At 47.5% G+C, this 22,605-nt stretch overlaps 3 protein-coding genes across 6 annotated transcripts; 2 read left to right on the top strand and 1 right to left on the bottom strand.

Annotated features, from left to right (window-relative positions):
* Positions 1 to 79: 79 nt before the first annotated feature.
* On the top strand, positions 80 to 13,121 carry SURF4 (surfeit 4). 3 transcript variants are annotated; one of them, XM_064393524.1, is made up of 7 exons: positions 152 to 234; positions 1,211 to 1,287; positions 7,077 to 7,263; positions 8,129 to 8,205; positions 8,800 to 8,843; positions 9,766 to 9,952; positions 10,219 to 13,121. In XM_064393524.1, the coding sequence occupies exons 2-7, from the start codon at positions 1,261 to 1,263 to the stop codon at positions 10,483 to 10,485; spliced, it is 789 nt and encodes a 262-aa protein (XP_064249594.1). In that variant the 5' UTR covers positions 152 to 234; positions 1,211 to 1,260; the 3' UTR covers positions 10,486 to 13,121. The 3 variants fall into 3 exon arrangements, with proteins under 3 accessions (XP_064249593.1, XP_064249594.1, XP_064249595.1); XM_064393523.1 differs by lacking the exon at positions 1,211 to 1,287 and having other exon boundaries at positions 80 to 234; XM_064393525.1 differs by lacking the exons at positions 152 to 234; positions 1,211 to 1,287; positions 7,077 to 7,263 and adding an exon at positions 7,537 to 7,698.
* SURF2 (surfeit 2) lies at positions 10,219 to 16,433 on the bottom strand. Its single transcript, XM_064393522.1, has 6 exons — positions 16,223 to 16,433; positions 15,702 to 15,856; positions 15,378 to 15,481; positions 14,770 to 14,961; positions 14,108 to 14,259; positions 10,219 to 13,476 (listed from the first exon to the last, which is right to left on the bottom strand). The coding sequence occupies exons 1-6, from the start codon at positions 16,406 to 16,408 to the stop codon at positions 13,393 to 13,395; spliced, it is 873 nt and encodes a 290-aa protein (XP_064249592.1). The 5' UTR covers positions 16,409 to 16,433; the 3' UTR covers positions 10,219 to 13,392.
* LOC135283074 (surfeit locus protein 1) lies at positions 16,353 to 22,202 on the top strand. 2 transcript variants are annotated; one of them, XM_064393519.1, is made up of 9 exons: positions 16,353 to 16,469; positions 17,881 to 17,959; positions 18,076 to 18,203; positions 18,559 to 18,641; positions 19,409 to 19,600; positions 20,129 to 20,201; positions 20,581 to 20,743; positions 21,267 to 21,348; positions 21,727 to 22,202. In XM_064393519.1, exons 1-9 carry the CDS (start codon positions 16,407 to 16,409, stop codon positions 21,791 to 21,793), a joined length of 930 nt encoding a protein of 309 aa, XP_064249589.1. In that variant the 5' UTR covers positions 16,353 to 16,406; the 3' UTR covers positions 21,794 to 22,202. The 2 variants fall into 2 exon arrangements, with proteins under 2 accessions (XP_064249589.1, XP_064249590.1); XM_064393520.1 differs by having other exon boundaries at positions 21,267 to 21,389.
* Positions 22,203 to 22,605: the final 403 nt, after the last annotated feature.

Genomic DNA, 22,605 nt, shown 5'->3' with positions numbered 1-22,605 from the left:
CGCGGCCCCTTTAAGAACTCCGAGGGGCGTGCCCGCGGGGCGTGTCCCGGCGGGCAGGCCCCGCCCCGCGCGCGCCGGCGCGGCGGCGCCTTCAAGGCCCGGCCCGTCCGACGTGGCAGCGCCTGCACCGAGCGCGGCCCGGCCCCGCCACCGCCCCGCCCGCCCCGAGCCAGCCCGGGCCCCGCCATGGGCCACAACGACATTATGAACACCGCCGAGGACTTCGCCGACCAGGTGCGTGCCCGCCCGCCTCCCCCCCCACCTCACCCCGCGCCCGGCCGGCGGCCTTTGTGCGCCGGGGCCACGCTGAGGGGCCCGGCTGAGGCAGGCCGGGATGGCGGCGGGGTCGCTGCCGCTGAGGGGCCGCGCTGTGCCGGGGCGGCGGGTTTGTGGGATTGTAGAGCCGCGGAGCGGTTTGGGTGGAAGGGATTCTAAAGATGGTCTCGTTCAAGCCCTGCCGTGGGCAGGGGCACCTTCGGCCAGCCCAGGCTGCTGCAGGCACCGGCCAGCCTGGCCTTGGGCACTGCCAGGGATCCAGGGGCAGCCGCTCTGTGCCAGGGCCTCACGGAGAAGAATTCCTTCCTAGTGCCCAGCCTGAGTTTCTTTCGATTTGTAGCCGTTCTACTCTGCCTCCTCACTACCTGCTTCTGTTTCCATCTTTCCTGTGAGTTTCCTGTGAGTTGTCTCCGAGGGCACCCCGGGCCCGGCTCCCACCGCCCCCGGCCTCTCGGGCAGCCAGTGCTCCTTGGGGACAGCGCTCCTCTCTGTCCCCAAGGAGAGCAGGAGCCGTCCCGGCTGGTGGAGAGGGCACAGAGGGGAGTGGGGAGCCGGGTTATCCAACCTGACAGGGTTAGAGGGGATGTTAGTGAGGAATTCCTCCCTGTGAGGGTGGGCATGCCCTGGCACAGGCTGCCCAGAGAAGCCGTGGCTGCCCCTGGATTCCTGGAAGAGTTCAAGGCCAGGCTGGACAGGGCTTGGGGCAACCTGGGATAGAGGAAGGTGTCCCTGCCCACGGTAGGGGTTTGGAACCAGATGAGCTTTAGGGTCTTTCCAACCCAAACCACTCTGTGATTTCGTGAAACCCTGATTCATGTCTGGAAGGCCAAACTGGAAAAGGTTGGTCAGCACCGTGGTGCTGTGCTCAGGATTGGGGCAGAAGGAAAGCAAACGAGCTGATGTTGTCTTGTAAACCTTCTTACGTTTATTTCAGTGGAGGCCCGAGTGATTTCTCTGTTAAATAGAAGTTTGTGATCTCTTACAATGTCTGACAACAGGATTATTTTGAGTGTAAGTAGTTGCTCTGCTGGGGATGGTGTTGCAAAGATCTTCACAGTCATGGTGATTCATCTAATCGACAATGAGAAGCAGCAAGTAATCACATTCAGCAAATTGGCTGGAAAATCTGATTCTGCCTGGTTCTACAACCACTGTGATTTAGTGTGAGTTGTGTGGTGCACAATAACACGTCACAGCTCTGAGGGGGCTGTGCTGCCTCTGTCTTTCACTGATTTCACTGGGAAAACCTGTTCTGCACTTCCTCCCCACCCCCAGAAGGAAGAAGGAAAACTCGATTTAGAGTTTTAGATTAAAGCTTTTTGTAGTGTGTGGAATACTCAGTTTGAGGAATATCTGGATTATCTTGGCCATTCTCTGTTTACCTTGTCCTCATGCTCCTTTTAGAGTTGAAAGTAAACCATCACTGCAGTGTTCACATTACTTGCCAAAATTTGCAATGCTTGTCCTGGCCTTTTTATAACACCTCTCTATTTATTCCTGTGGGGTTATTTCTAGATGTCCTTAACACCCCTTTTTTCACTCTGCTGAAAGCTCTTTTGTCCAGCTTAAATGTAGTTTGCCTCCTCCTAAAGTGAGTTTTAAATGGCACAAATTCACTTGTGCTTGGCCACATCCTGTTTAAAGATGAGTCTTGCCTTAAGCTGCAGAATTTAGAGTTTTGCTCCTCTTACCAGCAGATTGCAAAATAATTTTATGGTGTTCTGAGTAATAACTCCTGTGATAATTCTGCCTGGTAGCTCAATCGGAGCCTTTCAGTGCTGTCTGTGCTGCTAAAGCTCAGTGTCACACCAGTGTAGGAGTGACTTGCTAAACACTAACCTTTGGTATATATTGTGAGCTTAACACTTGGCATTACAGGAGCTGTTAGTTCATCTTGGATTAAAAAAAGTATTTGGAATGTTTGGACTGAAATTGTGTTGAAACTCCCCTGGTGGAGGCTGGACAGTGGCTGTTTTGGGAGCTGAATGCATTCTCAGTGATGTTCTTGCTTTTTCCACTCTCTGTACATAATGAGTCTTAATTTGTGTAGCATAAAACCCCTGTGGGAGAATGTTAGAGCTAATTCCATGGCTTATCAGGAAATCCTGAATGTCTCTTACAAAAGCAAGAATAATCTGTTCCTTAAATTCAAGCAGTAAATCTTAGCTTTTCTCAGATACTGTAATTTCCCTTTGAATTAACAAATTATGCCCTAGGTGCCAGGATGCTCAGCAGCAGTAAGTGGCTCTTAATCCAGAGGTGAACTGCCCTCACAGGCAGCTAAGCTTGCCAGACAGCCAGCTGTCAGTGAAAGGGCTTGTCCTCCTTCTCCCAAGGCTGCATTCCCCTTTTCTCTCTCACCAACACTTCTGTCATTGAACTGGGGAGCTGAACTGGCAGGAGAAAAATTTGAGGGTTTTTTTTTCACTTGGTTCAGTTATCTCCATGTTTAAGTCGAGTGAGGTGCAATACTGGTTGTGAGATTGCTGGTAATAGACAGCTCTGAGCTGTGAGGAATTGCAGTGAGGGGACACTGTAACACCAGCTCAGTGTTAGTAACTCAGTAATTTACATACTCAGAAATTAAGCCCATTTTTAGTGTTCTTTGTTGAAATATTACTTGGCAACCCCTTCAGTGCAGCCACCGAGTACTGAAAATAGCTGTATCTGGGGCCTTGTCTCTCCTTTGTAATCCCTTCCTAAGAGGGAGCAGAGCTCAGGCAACTTTCCTGGTGTCTGTAATAATCTTTAGGAATAAATCCTTAGGAATGTGGGTGCTTGGTATTTCTGCTGTTCAAAAAAAAAGATTCATGAACAAAAATGCAGGGAGACTATTGAGTCATTGCACAGCAGTGAGAGGGCTGCAGGGAGAGCCAGACTGGGGGAGTTTGTTTAATTTTCCAAGATAAATGCTGATCTGCCTTGTCCAGATAATTCTGATACAGAATCACAGAACCATTTGGGTTGGAAGGGACCTTAAAGCCCATCTTGTTCTGCCCCTTGCCATGGACCTTCCACTGTCCCAGGCTGCTCCAAGCCCTGTCCAGCCTGGTCTTGGACATTTCCAGGGATGGAGCAGCCACAGCTTCTCTGGGCAGCCTGTGCCAGGGCCCCCCACCCTAACAAGGAGGAATTTCTCCCCAGTTTCTAGCTCACATTTCAGTTTGAACCCATTATTTCTTGTCCTCAATATCCTATTTTCTAGAAAATGGAAGGGAGAAGAAAACATTTCATTGTTAGTCTGAGCTTTGTCAGTTAGATTAAAAAAATTGAATTTGGAAATATTCTCTAGGACTTTGTCATGGCAGTGCACTGATTGTTTGTCATTATAAGCCAATAGCCTGTTCTGGTTAGGCTGAGGAAAAAATTTCCCATGAAGAATGATAGTAAAATGCAATAAATTACTAAAAGTACCATTTTAAAGGTTTCATTAATAAATAGCCTGTTGGAAAAGGGAGTTGGTTTGAAGGGAAGGGAAAAGCTTTGAGAAATCTTCCTGCAATTAAAAACCTAATTAATATTGCTGGCAATGCTCTAGTAGGTCAGAGCCCTGTTCCTGCCTTTGGAAATAAATGGGAAAGCCTGTTCCCAGTTTTTACAATATTTTGTAGGCACTGAGCTAATGAATGTGATGGGTTTTGCTGTCCCTGTGATTTTGGGGTGGGATCTCTTTGAGTGAATGTATCCAAGCTGGTGAAAGGAAGGGATTTTTTTTTTTCTCTGTGGATTGAGCATCTTTTTCCAGGAATGATCAGTGGTGTCCCAAGCTGCTGGAGGAATTTGTTCTCCCAGAACAAAGCAATGCCTCAAAAGTGTTCAGGATATTTGGGATGTGCCTTATCAGAAGCTCTGCACTAATAATATATATAATAATGCTGTGCAGCTCAGGAGGGTTTCTGTATAGATGAGCAGTGTGCTGTTCCTCACCTTAATCAGAACTTCCCTGATACATGAATACACAGGAAAGGGCTTTGTGCCTGGACAGAACATACCTGCAAAAACTCCCAAGTCATATCCATTTATTGGATTTAAAATATCTGTAATTGTACCATGGTACACACACTTTTATCAACACAGAGTGGACTTTCAGCAAATGTGAAACTGTTGGAGGTAGGGTCCAAATGAATCACTTTATTGCCTCTCTTTTGGTCAGGCCTTTATGGGTTTGAACATTTCAGTCCTCCTTTAGAAAAATGGGGGGCTGAGCAGAGCTTTGATTAAGGGATCCCTGGATCTTCTTGTGCATCTTTGGTTGTTAAACTTAAAGGAGCATTTAAATCTATCTTTGCCTTTCTAATCCCATTAGAGGGGGAAGTGGCAACACAAAGCCCCTCTGGCATATGTCCGTGACTTGGCTGCCAACACAGAACCAGCTGTTCTTCTTTAAAATAGTTTTATTTAGCATTTTCTTGTCTTTTCTTGTGATGTTTCACCTCTTCCAAGGAGACAGGACATGTGGAAAGCAGTTGATGCATAGCCCAAAGCAGAAAGAGCCTTTCATTTATTTGATGTTGTGAGTTTAGTGCTGCCACCTCCTCCATCAGTGGATTTGGATGTGTTGTGCCCAGTGCAGGGTGTGTTCCAGGTCCCATTTCTTAGCTGCAGGTATCAAACTGCAATTTTCCCATGTGTGCCACTTGATCTGTGTGAATCTTAAAGGAAGAGGGCTCAGGGTGCAGCTTTTGAGCCCCACAGTGCTGGTGCTGTGCAGGGCCAGGCCCAGGTGACTGGTGCTATTCACTGAGTCCTACTGCTGGAGCTCTCATGTTTCTTGTCATTTATGCCATCTTTAGTTAAATTACTCGAGTGATTTACACCCAGATCCTCTAATTGTGAGATCCCTTGATGCCTGTTACATTCTCTTCCTGTAATCGTGGTGTAGTTGTTCTTTTCCTTTTTCTCTGCATCTCCTGGTTCCTTTGTGTTGGCTGTTTGTTCCCACAGGCTGTTTCTGAAGCTTATTTGAGCTTGCTGTGTACAGGGGGTTCAGCTGGAGTGCAGCTCCAGGAGCTCTGGGTGCCCAGGGCTGATGTGAGGTTGCTTAGCACTGGAGCTGCCATGGGCTGCAGCCTCTGACTTGTCTGGAGCCCATTGGATGTGTGCACTCGTGTTTAATGGCCAGTGTTAAATTCCCTCTGTGTGCCAAGAGAACAGGTAAATGTTAAATGTCTTCTTGGATCTTTCACCCGTGCTCTTCATGGTTCCAGGGAAGGGGAAAATGAGGTCAACTCCCACTTCAAAACAGCAAAGATGAGGCCTGGAGGAAGATACTCTCTATTTGCTGATTTTTTTCAGCCTTACCACAACACTGTTTTTATCCTTTCCTTACAGATTCCCAGCACTTGTCTTCTTTCATTTCTTTCTACACCAAAGTTGCTCATTCTGTATCTTACAAACGACTTCTGGTTTGTAAGAACTTTATTCTTAGTATTCCTCAGCAAGTTTCCTCAACCTCACAGTGAAACCCAGGAGGGAGGAAAGCTGTAGACCAAGATGTGTGTCTCATTCAGTGAGTGACAAAGATCAGAAATTCTCTTCTGACTCATTCATCCAACTGTTGACATGGCTTAAAAAAGCCTGAAGTGGCAGCCTTCAGGAGGCAGAGTACAGCTGCACTTAAAATGCACTTGATTAAGGTGAATTTTGACCCTTAGACTCTGGATACAGGCAGTACAACAGTGCAGTTCGTTCCAATATTAACTATTTAATTGACCATTAAGGATGTTTGCTGATTTTTTTTCTTGTGATAATCTGTAGTTGCACAGTAAGCTAGGCTTGTCATTTGCATAGCCTTTAGTATTGACTGATTGCTGCTGGCAGGAATAAACTGTCAGAAGTGGCTTTTGTCTCCTTCCTGCTGGAAGTCTCAATTAAGTAATAACCAGTGCTGCCTACAAAATGGGTTGACAATTAAACACTTGTCCTAACCCAGAGGCAGTAAGCTTTCCTGTGCACCCCACAGCCCTATAGAGCACCACCCTCTAGACTCTGTTTGGTAATTTTGTATTTGTTCCTTTAATTGTTGTAATTGCAGAGCAAACTGATCCAGGAGCCTGCAAGGTGAAGAAGGCCCAGATACATCTTCCATTCCCAAAAACTACAGCTCAGCATCTGTTACACGATGATATCATTTCCTTTTAACCACTGCACTGAAGTGTGGCTATAAACCTCTGTTTCCTTCCTGCAGAAGATGCTCCTTTGAATGGAAATAAAAACCTAGAGGACAGAGGGTGCAGTTCCATGCAGTGGTTATGTGGAGCTAAGATCTGCTGCTGCTCGAGTGCTTTGTTTGCACTGAGCTGTTGGAGGGAATGAGTTTGGCAAACAACTTAGTAATGTTTTTGAATTTGTACAGAACTTGTCTTCTCTCAGCCTGGCTCCCTGAATCCGGGTTGTTCCAGGGTGCTGAGTGCCTGAGCACACGGGTGGGAGCAGGATTGCCCTTTCAGCTCCGGGCTATCTGATAGCTGAGCTGTAACATGAAACCCTGAGATAGAGAAACTAAAACCAAGGTCAGCCTTCATTAGGAGAGCTCCATCAAAGCACAGTTCCTGTTACACAGAAATGTGCTGCTGGATTCTGCTTTTTTTTCCAAGTCCTAGTCCAATGGAGAATGACAACAAATTTCCCCTGCTGCTCCCAGTGGATGAAGAAGCATTTCATTAAATCCAAGTCCCAGTTTCTCTCTGGATGTTGGTGACCCTGAGTGCATGAGAAGTGCTGATCCCAGTGTGCAGAGAGCAGGGCTGTGTTACCCTGCAGTGTCCCTTTCCCTGCTAATGCCCTGTGTGCCCCTGCAGTTCCTGAGGGTGACCAAGCAGTACCTGCCCCACGTGGCCCGGCTGTGCCTGATCAGCACCTTCCTGGAGGATGGCATCCGCATGTGGTTCCAGTGGAGTGAGCAGAGGGACTACATCGATGGCACGTGGAACTGTGGCTACATCCTGGCCTCCATCTTTGTCATCCTAAACCTCTTTGGGCAGCTGAGTAAGTGGCTCTGGGGCTGTTCAGTGCAGGCAGAGCTCTCCAGGGTGGCTGCAGCTCTGTTAGTCATGGCAGCGTGGGATGATGCCTTGCTGATTTCCTGATGGCTTCTGACAGCTCAGAAATGATAGTACTACATGGGCTGAATGGAAAGAGCTCTGAATTGACCTGCTTCAGCCTTTCCTGGAAGCAGTCATAGAGAGTTCCTTGTGACACAATGCCTCTGAGTCAGAGATGCCAAGAATTCATCAGGACAATCTGGTTTCAGTTCTGTACATGTATCCATAAATATGAGCCACACCCAGAGTTCTCTAAATTAAATACTCCTGGTTTTTTAAACAGGAGAATGTGGAGACTTTCTCAGCCTCCTGTTTTTATGGGCATTCATCTCCAAGGCAAATTCTTACCCAGGAGATGGTGCATTTAAGCCTGAGAGAGGTGCTTGTGTCAGAAACATTTCCAAAGCTCAGGAATCAGAAAAATCCCTGAAGGAGTGCAGTGCTATGTGTATGCTGGGTGGCTCAGGCTGTGAGAAATGGAGAGAGGAAAAATCCTGTTCTGTTTATATTATGTCCCTGATTGCCAATTCCTCATCTTGTGTCTGGATTTAGATTTTTTTGCCCTCACTATTTTGTGTAGAGGGTCACCTTAATTTAATGCAGTTGCCAGTCCTCATGTCAAAGTGACAAAGGCTGTTGGTGCTTTCTGGTGGAAGTTTTGAGAAAGATTTTGGGTTTTAACCTTTTAAGGAAAAGGAATACAGCATGATGGGCCTAGCAGTTACCTCACAAAAGAAAAAGGAAAATCCAAGTTAGCATTCCTGCAGGAGCTTTTCCAAGTGTAACTGTGTTCAACTTCCCCACCTCAGGTGGCTGTATCCTGGTGCTGAGTAGGAACTTTGTGCAATATGCCTGCTTTGGACTGTTTGGAATTATAGCATTACAGGTAGGAGGCTTAAATCTTCATCCCTTCTAAACTGTATCTTTCAAATCTCTCTTAGCCCCAGTACTCCCAACATGTTTAAATATAACTTGCAACCATGGAATTTTTCTCCACCCTGGCTTGGTGCCAGTCCTTGATGGCATTGAACTATTTTGCTGCTTCTGTTCTCCTGATGTGCCCAATAAATGTAATTGCAATTAGTCAGCTTGGAGAGATTCATTCAATACTTGACCTTGACCAATTTAGCTGAAGTAACTGGCAATTTACCTGGATGTCAGTTAATGAGCCAAATGTGGAACTTGCAGTTGCTTTGGCCTTCAGCTCTGTTCCCATCACAAAGGATCCTATCTAGCAGCATCCTTCCCCTACAAAACCAGGGAATTTTGGGGCCCCTAAAGCACAAATCAAATTCTGCCTTCCCTTCCCTGTGTTACACAGACTCACTGGACCACACTGATGTAATGACCTTGTTTCCCTCACTGTACTGTGCTTATAATCAAATTCTGCTGTGGCTGATACAGCCTTGAGATTGTAACAGAAACTCAAAACTTCAGTGTCATTTCTATGATGTTTTAACCTGTTTTATTCTTTGTCTAGACTATTGCATACAGCATTCTATGGGACCTGAAGTTCTTGATGAGGTATGCCTGCTTCTGGGAGTTTTTATGGAAACAGAATGAAAACTGACACTTGGTGGCAGAGGAAATGACATTTGTACATAGTATTTACTAGAAAGATTTTACAAGTGATGCATTTATATTAAAGAAGAAATTATAGCTCCTGAAAAATCAGGAGGGACTATGTTAAACTAAAGAGAGCAGGTTCAGGAAGGGAAAGACTAATCCTAACCCACTAGGATCCAAGTGCTTCTGCTGCTAACCTGGCTGAGAGCTCAGCCAATTGTCTACACTTGATCAGAGTTGCTTTTATTTCCCAAATGGCTAAAATAGCAACTCTGCTTCTGCATGACTGAAGCCATTTTCTGAGAAAACTACAGCATGCGGTCACTGGAGTGGTTTCTGGGATTTTAAACCTCTTAACACCTTCCCTAAGGAGAAGACAAGATTCTAAACATGAGCTTTCCTGTCAGGCCCTGAGTGATGGCTGGCTGTTGCCTTTGCACCCCTCTGAGGGAGGCCAGCACAAGAGCTACACTCTGGGCTTCCTACAGCCCTGTCAATGTGTAACTTTTCAGCTGCTCTGTTTTCTCAAAGCAACCTCTGAACTACTTTGGCATGTATGGCTAAACCTGAGGTACAGAATAACTGGAACACAACGAAATCCGTGTTGTAACAGCCCCTGAAGCAACTGTGCCTGAGTGGTGGGTGCTGGACTTCCCTGGCAGGCTGTGTTCCCCCAAATCCTGGGTGTGCTCAGTGCTGCTGGGGCTGGGAAGTCTAACACAGACCAACACATCCCACGGTGCAGAGCAAGTCACTCCTCACTCTCACATAGATCCTTACTGAAATTGTCAGATAAGACTTTACAGATATAGATCAGTGCAAGCTGTACTAAACTCTAAACTGCCTTTTTTTTTTTTTTCCTTTTTCCCCATTTGTGTAGGAATCTTGCCCTTGGGGGAGGCTTGCTGCTGCTTCTGGCTGAGTCCCGCTCGGAGGGGAAGAGCATGTTTGCTGGTGTCCCCACCATGAGAGAGAGCTCCCCAAAGCAGTACATGCAGCTGGGGGGACGTGTGCTGCTCGTCCTCATGTTCATGACACTGCTACACTTTGACATGAACTTCTTTTCTGTAAGTATCTCAGCAGTAAAGTATGAGTTGAGTAACTAGAATGTAGCACCAGTGCCCAGATGGGCTGCAGGATCTCAATGTTTATTGAAATCTGTAAGTAAAATTAATACTTTAGAAAATCTGTAAGTAAAATTAATACTTTAGAAAATGTTATTAGGTTATCTATGCCATGACAACTGAACTTATCCAAGCTCTGCTCTGATGCTGATTTTCTGCTTAAGAACTGTGTAAGTAAATGGGTTTTTTTAATGTTTTTTTCCTTGCAGATTCTGCAGAACATTGTGGGCACAGCCCTGATTATCTTGGTGGCAATTGGCTTCAAGACTAAGCTGGCTGCCTTGACTCTGGTCATCTGGCTCTTTGGCATCAACATCTACTTCAATGCCTTCTGGACCGTCCCAGCCTACAAGCCCATGCACGACTTCCTCAAATACGATTTCTTCCAGACCATGTCTGTCATTGGAGGGCTCCTCCTCGTGGTTGCACTGGGTCCTGGTGGAGTCTCCATGGACGAGAAGAAAAAAGAGTGGTAACAGGAATAGCAACACTTCTTGGGACATACTGTACTAAGTCCAGAACTGATTCTCTATGGATTCAACAAAAACTGCCAGCATTTTACACGTACATGCCCCCTTCCTATAAAAGGCACAGATGTTTTGAATTTGATTTACTGTGGCACCAGTAATACAATAGATAAAATCCTATTTCTTCAAGGAATGTTGCCTAGGCTTATTCTAACTTCCTAGATTTGGAACTAACCCAAGGAACCTGCATTTTGCTGATGCTTCAGTGAATTGCAGTAGAACAGTTGCTGTCTGGAATGTCAGCAATGTCTTAAAATTTGCAGAAAGGTGAGCAGATACAGCTGGATCATTCAGTGGTGTTGGGTTGTAGCTATAACTAAAAAAGTGGATCCCCTTTCTTACCCTTATCAAAACTGTCTTGTGCATAAGGAGTTCCATGGCTGGTTATAGCATTGCTTATCAAGGTGGAAAGCAGCATCACAGAAAACCTAGAAAATCACTGTTATTTTGCTGCTCAGAGGCCTGTAATTCCCTTTTGTTCAGCAGGGAAGGGTCTTTCCTGCTCCTGAACAGAAGGCAAAAAGAAAACCCTGGAAGTAGTTGTACTGCTTTCTGGGTAAGAAAAGGGAGAGGATTTTCTAACATGTCCCAGTTCTGCCCTTGAGGGGAACAAGGGGAAATCCTGTGTTGTTAATCATGAATCCTGTATTGCTAATCAGATTTAAAGGAAGTGGGGGAGATAATCCTGAAGAGACAGAACGTTAGATTCTGTGAAAATTCTGTGCCAAAAGAATTCTTTATTCTACATTCTTTCCCCAAAAGTTGCTCCTCCTGAATTCCCAAGAAGGGAGCCAAGTTGTGCTGCAGTTTCCATAATAAAAGCTCCTTTCTGCTATTAACCAGCTTCCATCCATATATGCCCCAAATTCATATTTGAATGGCAGGTTAATGGTGAAAATGTCTCGAGAATTACAGAAACTCCCCTTTTCTGTGCACTCAGTACTTGCCAGATGAGAGCAGTCAATCTCCTAATCTGTAGTCTTTGCTTCTTAGATTCACTTCTGTCAGTCTCTTGGCTGTAGGAGCCCCAGCTGGCTGAAGAGCTGGGCTGCTGAGCTCTCCAGCACAGCCCCTCCTCTGCCACCTCAGAGCACCCTGAGCTGTGCAGGGTGGAAATGTGCAAGTGGCCCCTGTTCCCAACTCTGCAAACGGTTCTAGCTGAGGAATGTGAGTGCAAAGCCTGGCCAGTGGAGAAGCAGCCAGGGGTGAACCTTCCCTGGGAGGAACTCGGGAGGGTGAGGAGAGGAAGGCCCTGTTTGGCTTCTCAGTGCCACGACCTCTGTGCCATGACCATGCTTAGTGCTGCTCAGGGAGGCCTTGTGTCCTCTCTTAGTCAACTAGGTGTGAACCTGTTTCACTAGATTGTGGAGGAATTCTAGACAGCATGAGCCCTACCAACTTCCTACCATTACACTGATTCCTTGCTCTCTTGCCTCCCCTGAGGAAGATGCTCAGCTCTTTGTTCAAGGAGGAATTCAGCTGAACATCTCCAATGGGAGCTGTTCCCCAGGGTCTCCTGATAAGGACACTCACCTGGACAGTTAAGTTAAACAGTTGCTTTTTAGGAGAGAAAACTGGGCTGAAAGAACTAATAAAAAATAGAAGAGCACTGTTGAAAGTTAAACCAGTGATTTCATCATCCTAAGGGGATAATAGCCTCTGTAAGGGCAAGGTGTGCTGCTGCTGGAGGAAGCCATTTGCTATCCCAGAACAGTCAGGGTTGGAAGGGACCTCTGGAGATCCTCTAGTCCAACCCCCACGTCCAGACTGATGGAAGGGGAATTCAGCATTAAGGGCAGGTCACTGATGGCTTTCTCTTCAAAGTTTTGCAAGAGAAGTCTTCACCTCAAAGTGTTCTGTGTTCCTGACTCTTCCTGGCTAAACAAACTGGTCCTGTCAGTCACAGAGCTGCAGCACAGGAGCCTTTCACTGTTCCACTGCAGCTCTTACAACGGTTCTAGACTGATCAAGGCAGCCACTCTCAGATACCTGAACTGCTGTTGATGTTCATAGTATTTATAAATGACAGAAACTACTCCTGCAAGTAGCCCCTTGTCTTTCTCAACTTACTTCCTTGTGTCCTAACTAAGGAGCAGGATGACAGACTAGTCTGAAATATTGACCAGTTTCCTCTGTGAAAATCAAGTCCCCTTCCCAACAAAAGACCCTAGAAAAGGAACTGTTGCTGTTCCCTGCAGCAGGAATACTTCAGCATTCCAGGGGCAGCTAGGTGGAGGGCATTATCAGATACTTCTAGGCAGCACAACGTGCAGACTTATTAACTGTGAGTCCTGATGCAGAAGATTCTGGTTTCCTACATACACTGCTGTACTTGTGCATCTCCCAGAAATTCAGTGACCTCTCCCCGTGGCTGAGAAGCTCTCACAAGCAGGATATCAGCTACCAATTGGCTCTGCAAAGTGTTCTGGAATTCATTCTGAATATATTTTTGCTTTCTATGTGGAAAAAAAAAAAGAAATAAGTATAAATTCTCATTTTATGCTGTATTTTGTACCTTAGTTGTGTTTGAAAATGTTTTGATTTTTGAAAACAATCAAAATAAAACAATGGCATCTTTGTATCCACTTGGCGTGTGTGGCTGGTGATGCTCCACCGCTGAGCTGCTGTGCTTTCCTGCCTAACAAAAACCAGCTTTCTGTAAAAATCTGAGCTGTCTGGACTTGACTGCAGCAGACATCCTACCCTCAGTGTGGGGCTGGCTTGGAATGCAACTTAATTCCAGCCCATTATTCCTTTCACACCTGTAACAGTTAACTGGAATGGGCAGACACTTCATCCTGGGCTCCCACTGGAATTGTTACACAACAGGCTTCAGCCAGGTATTTATCAGAGAATTTATTTCCCGTTGGTTGCTTTCTTGAAGTTTTTGGGTTTTCGATGATGGCTCTTGAATTTCTTCTTTAAAGGGCCTGTCTGTTTCTGTAGGGGAAAAAAAAAGTTAATCAGCTTATTTCTAACATCCAGAAAAAGCCTTTCCTGAGATAGCTTAAACAGAAACTGAGTGTGATCTCTTTCAACAGCCAGAATGAGCCCAAGTCTGCTCATGGAGCCAGGATCTGCAGCTCAGCAGCCCTTTCTGATGGTTTCATTAGGTATGAACTGACAGGCTCCCTGCAGCAATGAATCAAAACTTTATCCAGCCCTAACTTTCTACTTTGACACATTTGTAATGTAAAGCAGTGGCAGAAAAATGGTCTAGAGGGACTCTGTGGCTGCAAAACAGTTAAATTTTTTGTGTATTTGGAGAACAATTACAGAACCCACAGGACACACATCAGCTTTCCTTCCATGCTGCTGTGGGGCAGGATCCCACCCAAGATGAGCTCTTTGTACAGGCAGGAACATCCCTCACTACCCCAGCCAGGATAAATATTGCCTGGCAGGAATTCACACCTCGGGATGCAAGTCACTGTCTGGCACACAGGGAAAAATCTATTCTGAACAGCTTTGCACCTTCTGCTGGTTCCCAGACAGGAATAGCTGGCACACCTACGGGCTGGGATGCCAGCTCCACACCCCCTGCTGCTGCAGGCAGGGGGATGACTCCCACCTTTCCTCTCTTGCCAGCTGCTCTGCTGCCATCCTTCCTTGCCCCGTGCTCTCCGTTCTGCTTGGCGCCGTCGTCCTCGCTGTCTGACACGAAGTCATCGCTGCCCTTTGTGCTCTCTGCAGCTGAGGGGTTTTTTTCTGGGAAGAGGGCAGCTAAAAAAGATTCAGCCCAAAATCAGTTCCCTGCCTCCCCTCACTTTGCTTTAAAGGTGCTTCCACCTGGAATACTAAGGGAATAAACGTGGGTGTTTTATTGGAAATGTGCCTTGGTGCTCTTTCTGTTCCCATTCTGGGAATGTCAGCACAGGTGCTGCCATGTGTTACACCCCTGCTCCTGCAGCAAGATGGATTTGCACCTCCAGATCTAAGCCTGACCACCTTCTGTCAAGGATTTGCTGAGAAACAAGGAAAGTGGAGATTCTTAAAACAGCAAATCCCAGTGGATTTTGTATCCCTTTCCTCACACCTTGCATGATCCAACTAGTTATTAGCATCAACTATTTCTTATTTGGTGGTGGTAAGGTTTTCCAAAACCCAAGGACTCCCAGCTGGATGAAGTCAGGTGCCTCTGGCACACCAGCATCAGGCAGTATAAAGAAACCAGGAGACAATTAACCAAGCAACTCCCTTGAGGACATGGCTGACACCAAGGCTCTCACTCACGTGGGTACAGGTCACTCATGCTGTCATCTGTCTCCTCTCCATCCTCCTCACTGGACTTTGGCTCCCAGAACTCCTCTTTCCTGTGAGGCTGCCTGCTCCCGTTTGTTTGGTCATCAGGGTGCTGTGCCCGCTGCTTCTTCTGTCTCAGGCAGGCAGGGACGTACTCCACTCCTTCCCTCTGGCATTCCTCATCTAAGAGAGAGGGTCAGGCAGCACTGGTCAGCTGCCCAGCCTCTGAGTCCTCCCATTCCCAGCTCAAGCTTGTAGGAAATGCAACTTGAAAGTCCAGTATGCTCCAAATATACATCTACAGTGACACCATGGACCAGGGAAGATGTTAACAGATTGTGCTGGACAGAATCACACTCCCTGGGGGAGCTTCAGAGCTGATCCTCTTAAGGAAGGATGTTCCAACGTATTTGCTAGAAGCCAATTGCTCCCTATATCTGAGAAGGACGCATAGTAACACACTGCTGTCAATTTAAACAAAGCTGTCCCACCCACTTCAGAGAGAGACTCTGGAATTTTAACAGCTCAGGAAATAAATGCTGCCTGGTACAGCTTCAGAAAAAAAAAAAAAGAAAAAAAAAAAAAAAAAAGCTACTTACATCTTTTCAGGGCCTTTTGGTAGCGCTTCCCTTGGACGTGACGCAGGACGTGCTCTGGAAGCTTGTTGATGTGTCTGAGGGTGAGCTTGCAGAACAGCTGGTGTCTGACAGACACAGAAAGGGCCAGCAACAGAGTTAAAGTGTGCTGTGACTTCAGAACTTCTCACTTACAAGCACTGCAAGTTGCTCAAAGTTGATAAATACTTTATAAATCTTTTCCCAGTCTCCCCAAATCCAGTTCCTAAGAACTTCGTAAAGCCCAACCACATTATGTCTGGGATTGAACAAAGTGTAAAGCATAACAACAGGAGGAAGAATACGTACAAATTCTTCGTGCTGGGCACTATGTGGGGCTCAAACGTGCCATAGTCGAACTCTCTGGCTGCCTTTATGAGCCGCTGGTACTTCTTGCCGCTGGTGTAAGCCTGCAGCTCCGACAGGCGACAGGGCAGCTCGTGTCCTGTCAGCCTGCACCTCACCTGGAAAGCACACTGATGGTCAGGAGAACAGGGGTTTATCCCACTGAATCTCTGAGTCCGTTCGGTTGGAAAGAACTTCTGAGATCATCGAATCCAACCTATGAGCGATCCCCACCTTGCCAACCACACCGTGGCACTCAGTGCCGCGTCCAGCCGTTCTCCGGGCATGGGGACTCCACCACCTCCCCCTTCCAATGTCTGATCACCCTTCCCGTATCCATCCCAGGGCGAGGAGGGCAGGACAGGCCAGCGCTCTGGGCCGAGCCCCTCGGGTACCACGCGGCGCCGTCCCCATCGCGGACCCGCAGCGAGGCGGCCCCATCCCCTCATTCCCTCACGGTGCCCCCCAGCCCTCACAGGCCGCACCTTGCCCGGCCCCGCGGCGCTGAGCAGCGGGTGCTGCCTCAGGAAGAGCCGCTCCGCCTCGGGCACCTCCGGCACGGCCCCGCCGCCGCCCGGGCCCGGCGCTGCCATCGCGAGGGGCCGGGCCCGGGCGCGTTTCCCGTTCCGGGCCGCGGGCGGGGCCGGGCCGGGCCGGGCCGGGGCTGCCATGGCCGCGCTGGTGCTGCGAGCGGGGCCCAGGCTGCTGAGGGAGCGGCGGGGCCCGGGACGGGTAAGCCGCTGATCCTGTCCTTCGATCCCGTCCCCTCACCCTGTCCCTTGATCGTGTCCCATTATACTGTTCCCTCATCCTGTCCCTTGATCTTGTCCCCTCATCCTGTCCCCTCACCCTGTCCCTTGATCGTGTCCCATTATCCTGTCCCCTCATCCCGTCCCCTGATCGTGTCCCATTATCCTGTCCCCTCATCCTGTCCCCTGATCCAGTCCCTTTCTCTCTTTTCCTGATCATGTCCCCTCATCCTGTCCCCTTTTTCAGTTCCCTGATTCTGTCCCCTGATCACGTCCAATCATCCTGTCCTCTGATCCAGTCTCCTTATCCTGTCCCCTCATCCTGTCCCCTGATCCAGTCCCTTTCTCTCTTTTCCTGATCATGTCCCCTCATCCTGTCCCCTTTTTCAGTTCCCTGATTCTGTCCCCTGATCACGTCCAATCATCCTGTCCTCTGATCCAGTCTCCTTATCCTGTCCCCTGATCCAGTCTCCTCATCCTGTCCCCTTATCCAGTTCCCTCATCCTGATCCAGTCCCTTGATCCTATCTCTTCATCCTATTCCCTCATCCTGTCCCCCGATCGTGTCCCATTATCCTGTCCCCGATCCAGTCCCTTTCTCTCGTTTCCTGATCATGTCCCCTCATCTTGTACCCTCATCCTGTCCCCTGTTTCAGTTCCCTGATCCTGTCCCCTGATCCAGTCCCTTTCTCTTGTTCCATGATCCTGTCCCCTGATCATGTCCAATCATCCTGTCCCCTGATCCCGTCCCTTTCTCTCTTTACCTGATCCTGTCCCCTGTTTCAGTTCCCTGATCCTGTCCCCTGATCCAGTCTTCTCATCCTTTCCCCTGATCCAGTCCCTTTCTCTCGTTTCCTGATCATGTCTCCTCATCTTGTACCCTCATCCTGTCCCGTTTCAGTTCCCTGATCCTGTCCCCTGATCCAGTCCCTTTCTCTTGTTCCCTGATCCTGTCCCCTGATCCCGTCCCTTTCTCTCTTTACCTGATCCTGTCCCCTGTTTCAGTTCCCTGATCCTGTCTCCTGATCAGTCTTCTCATCCTGTCCCCTGATCCAGTCCCTTTCTCTCGTTTCCTGATCATGTCTCCTCATCGTGTCCCCTCATCCTGTCCCCTGCAGGCCCTTGTTTCTGTCAAGAATAGATTAAGCTGTTGTGTGTTTGCTGATAGCGTGGATGAAAGTTCGTTGCTCTGCTATAGGCAGCTCTGTAACTGAAATTTTATCTTATTTCATTTAAATTATAGCCTAACCCATAGTGTTTCACAGGCAGTTGCTCATTTGAGACTTAAATCAATGGATAAAAAAATATTTAACACAATCATCAGTCACTGATATCTCCTAAATAGACGTTTTATAAAGCAGCAACATGACAAAGGATCTTTCTTATTCTGTGTAGTCATCACAGTGCTTGATCAGAACATTTTTTGGATGTCGTCTAACTAAGGGAGGTTCTGGTCTGGTTCAAAAGACTAAAGGTAAGAAAATATTTGTCTGGGCTTCTGCCCTGTTTCACCCTAGAACCAAGATGTAATATTTCCTGCAGGAATTTGGCAACTCTTCTCTGAATCCTGTTTATTCTGGTTTTCTGTAGATGTTTGTTTGAGGTTCTGCAGACCAGGAGGTTCTACAGCAGCTGCTGGCACATCTGGAGAGGATGCCTTGCTGAAATGGGGCCTTCTCCTCGTCCCTCTGACCACGTTCGCTCTCGGCACATGGCAGGTACAAATCAATATTTCATTTTGTCAGAAAATGAGCACTTGAGGACTGTCAAGTTTTTCCATCTGTTTGATCTAGTTCAGACAACAGGCAGGTTAAAGATTTGCTGTTATTTTACATTTCTGTTTTCAAAGTGTCCATTTTTAAGTCTTTAAAGGAAGTAATTTTTTTACACTTTTATTTTAGTATAAATATTTCCTCAAATTAAATTCATTAACTTCTATTTTCATATCTCCAATTACCCTGATTCAGGCCAGGTCTGATGATAAAATTGTGACCAAGATTTTAAGGCTTGCTGGGGTTGTTACATTGCTCTGTTCTACCCTGAGGAGTTACTTTTGTGTTTGTTTACTTCCAGGTTCAGCGGCGCAAGTGGAAATTAGATTTGATTGCACAGCTGGCATCAAGAATCAGAGCAGATCCCATCCCTCTGACATTAGAGTATGGAAACAGGGATGGTTTGTTGTCTACACAGCACTGACTGGGAATATTAGATATGGACCATGCACTAATGAGCTTGTGCTGAACTGACCTGCATGAAAATGAAGGGATGCAATGGAAATTGGGATGTGCCAGCAAATTAGAAAGAGATCCTGATTTTTTTTTTTTTTTTTTTTTTTAGTAAAAGGATGTGTCAGTTCTTTCCTGTGGGATACTCTAAATGCATGGGGAAGGATGAATCTCTGTTCAGGAGAATGTGGGATGTAATTCATAGCATTTTTAATCCTGCTGGGGAAAGAGGGCTTGGGTGTCTGTGGTGTCCCAAAGGAATTGTTACTGCAACAGGGACTCTTGGAGCAACAGCAGGCCCTGGAGCAGTTGTCTCAGATGTGAGAGAGATTTTTAAGGTCACTTGGTCACCTGGCACAACTCTCAGAAGGACTCAGTTGTTGGATTTCATGGTCTGGGATGGGATGGGAAAGAAACGCTTCCCATGGCTGGATGCACGGGCAGTGAGTCCACCTGCTCTGTGATACCTGGGCTGCAGATATTGTGGAAAAAAACTTCCCCCTGGATGCTCCTGATCATCTCTATTTGATTTTCTGGGACAGTTGAAAAACATTAAGCCATATTCCATTTGTCTTCTGCCTGTTTGCCAACAGGCTCCATGCAGAGTGAGCCATTAGCGAAAAGGAGAGTCCCACAATAAAATCTGATTGAATTCACCTAGCACAGCCATGATTGTGTTTTCCTCTTGTTGCACGCAGCCCCATGGAGCTGAAGGAGCTGGAGTACAGACCCGTGCAGGTCCGGGGCCGTTTTGACCACTCCAGGGAGCTGTACCTCCTGCCCCGCTCCCTGCTGGACCCCGAGCGGGAGGCGCGCGAGGCCGGGAGGATCGCATCCCACCCGGAGAACGGGGCCAACGTCATCACCCCCTTCTACTGCACAGAGCTGGGGTGAGTCAGGAGCGTCCTGCTCCACGGGAGCACTCACTTCTCCTTGGAGAATCTGAATGCTGGTGGTTGGGTTTGTATCTGTCACTCACAGAATTCACAGAATCACTGGGTTGGAAGAGACCCTAAAGGTCATCAAGTCCAACCCAGCCCCAACACCTCCGCTAAACCTGGCACCCAGTGCCACATCCAGGCTTTGTTAAACACACCCAGGGATGGTGACTCCACCACCTCCCCAGGCAGACCAGAACTTTATCACCCTTTATTCCAGAACTTTAGCACCCTTTCTGTAAAAATCTTCTTCCTAATATCCAACCTGTATTTCCCTGCCTTAAAAGGTATCTCTCAGTCTGTGACATCACTGAGGCTCCATTCGAAATTGTATTTAAATTCCTTTATAATGTGCATTCAGGTGACAGCAAAAGTGGCAGCAAACACGTGGGTTGCTTCTTTCTTTGGTCTTTAGTTCTAGGCAGCAGCAGGAATAAATTCCTATTCACTCCTGAGCAGTGCTTTTTTATGTAACTCTAGGGTCACGATTTTAGTCAACCGAGGATTTGTGCCCAAGAACAAATTGAAACCTGAGACCAGGCTGAAGGGACAGGTAAGGGGGATCCAGGGAATGGGGGATGTTACTTTGTGCCCCTTGCTTACCCAGAGGCACCACTCACTAATCCAGAAAGGCAGGAGCTATGTTCAGCATTATCGTGGCAGGTGATTTAATTAGTCATTGCACTTTTCAAATACAACAAACCTTTAATTCCCACCTTTTTGTTCAGCAAATAACGTGTTTTACAAACAAGGAGCTGTTCTTGTTCTGCTTTTTTCCCTGCTGTGTTACAGCACTGCCCATGGCAGGGAACAATCACTTCATTTATGTTCAGACCCTTCAAGTGCCACATTTTCCTGACAGGACTTGATGTGTCAGAATATGAAATCAATCTTGAAACATTCCTTTTTTTTTCCCCTGCACTTCTCCTCAGATTGAAGATGAGATTGATCTCACAGGGGTGGTGAGGTTAACAGAAAAAAGGAAACCCTTTGTGCCTGAAAACAACATTGAAAAAAACCGCTGGCACTACCGGGACCTGGAGGCCATGGCCAGGGTGACCGGTGCTGAGCCCATCTTCATCGATGCAGACTTCAGTAAGTCACACAGGAGCCCAGCCCCATGTCCAATTTACATCACTCTCCCTCCCTTTCCCCTTTTTCTCTTCCTGTGCTCTGCCAGCCCACTGTATTGAAGGTGACAGGGAGCCTGCAAGAGCTGGAGAAGGACTTTTGTCAGGAGCACCAAAGATAGGACAAGGGAGAGTGGGTTCAAACTGCCATAGGGTGGGGTTAGATGGGATGTGGGGAAAGAATTCTTCCCTGTGAGGGTGGGGAGGCCCTGGCACAGGATGCCCAGAGCAGCTGTGGCTGTCCCTGGATCACTGGAAGTGTTCCAGGCCAGGCTGGACAGGTCTTGGACCAACCTGGTCTAGAGGAAGGTGTCCCTGCCCATGACGGGGTAGAATGAGATAAACTTTAAGGTCCTTTCCAACCCAAACCATTCTGGGTTTCTGTGAACTTGGAAACACCAGTGCTTGCATCCACCAGATTAATCACTTTCTTCCGTTCTTACACACTGTGCAGACAAGGATTTAACTTGGCTGTGTTGTCCCCACAGGAAGCACAGTCCCAGGGGGGCCCATCGGGGGCCAGACCAGGGTGAGCCTGCGGAACGAGCACATGCAGTACATTGTCACCTGGTAAGGGACCAGCCCGAGCACATGCAGTACATTGTCACCTGGTAAGGGACCAGCCTGAGTGCATTGTCACCTGGTAAGGGACCAGCCCGAGCACACACAGTACACTGTCACCTGGTAAGGGACCAGCCTGAGCACATTGTCACCTGGTAAGGGACCAGCCCGAGCACACACAGTACATTGTCACCTGGTAAGGGACCAGCCCAGGCTGCTCTGGAGTGCCTGGAGGAGCTCTTGAGCTACAAAAGCCCAGTTTTAACCTAAATAGCTTGGGCCAGGTGTTTTTACTTGGTTATTGCAGCTGACTTACGGAGGCCCAGTCCACCTTGGAAATATTTTCTTTAGTATTTTGAAAATCAATGTGTGATTTTTCTCTCACAGGTACGGCTTGTGTGCTGCAACTTCCTTCTTGTGGTACAAGAAATTTATACAGAAGGTACCTCTGTGAAGGGAAGGAAGGAATATCTTTGTGCTACAGTCAAGAGCAGACTTTTATGGATGACAGGAGCCTGATCACTCCTAAATAACTGAAGCACCTGGAATGCCAGAGCAGTTTGAGCAAACAAATTATCAAGCTGCAAACAGACTTCAAGCAATCCCTGCAAACTGAGCTCCCACCAGTGTGATCTGGCTACAGCTTGGGAGCCCTGAATTTCAACAGTACTCACAAGAATACTGTTTTTCTATCCATGTTGGTTGTAAGCTATATTTTAACAATTCCATTTTTTTTTCTTAAGACAAATCCAGGGGATTTTGTGAATCAGCCTATTTGCAGCAAGTAGTCCTTCCTGAAGTCAGGAGTGGCTCACAGCAGCTGCAGCAGAATAAATAAAGGCCTGCAGGTCTTTGCCTTGTGACTTGCATCATGCATCTTACATGAACTGCAGCAAACCTGAATTAGAGGCTACTGTGGACACTCAGGTCTAGCTGGGGAAGGCAGCCTGTGGCTTTGCAACACGAGGGCTGGCAAAAACAAGCAACTACCACAGCTGGAGCCTTGGCAGCCTCCACAGTGCCACCAGGCCAAGTCAGCACTCAGGAAAGTCTTTTTTCCCCCCCTCAGCCTGCCCTCATTGCAAGGGGCACTGCAGGTGTGGAAGGTTGTAACACTGTATAACCCTGTATACTGTAACCCAGTCCTAAGTAAGGAGAAATCAAGAGCTATTTCCAATTTAGATTTGCAAAACAAAGCCAGGCTTAAAGCCAGCATTAGCCCAGCCCAGTCAACTTCAACACCCCATGTGCAGCTGAGCTGCTGGG

This window comes from Passer domesticus, chromosome 18 (genome assembly GCF_036417665.1).
Source record: "Passer domesticus isolate bPasDom1 chromosome 18, bPasDom1.hap1, whole genome shotgun sequence".
Lineage (NCBI taxonomy): Eukaryota > Metazoa > Chordata > Aves > Passeriformes > Passeridae > Passer > Passer domesticus.
Note: the sequence above shows the minus strand (reverse complement) of the source record. Positions and strands in the feature narration are given on the sequence as shown.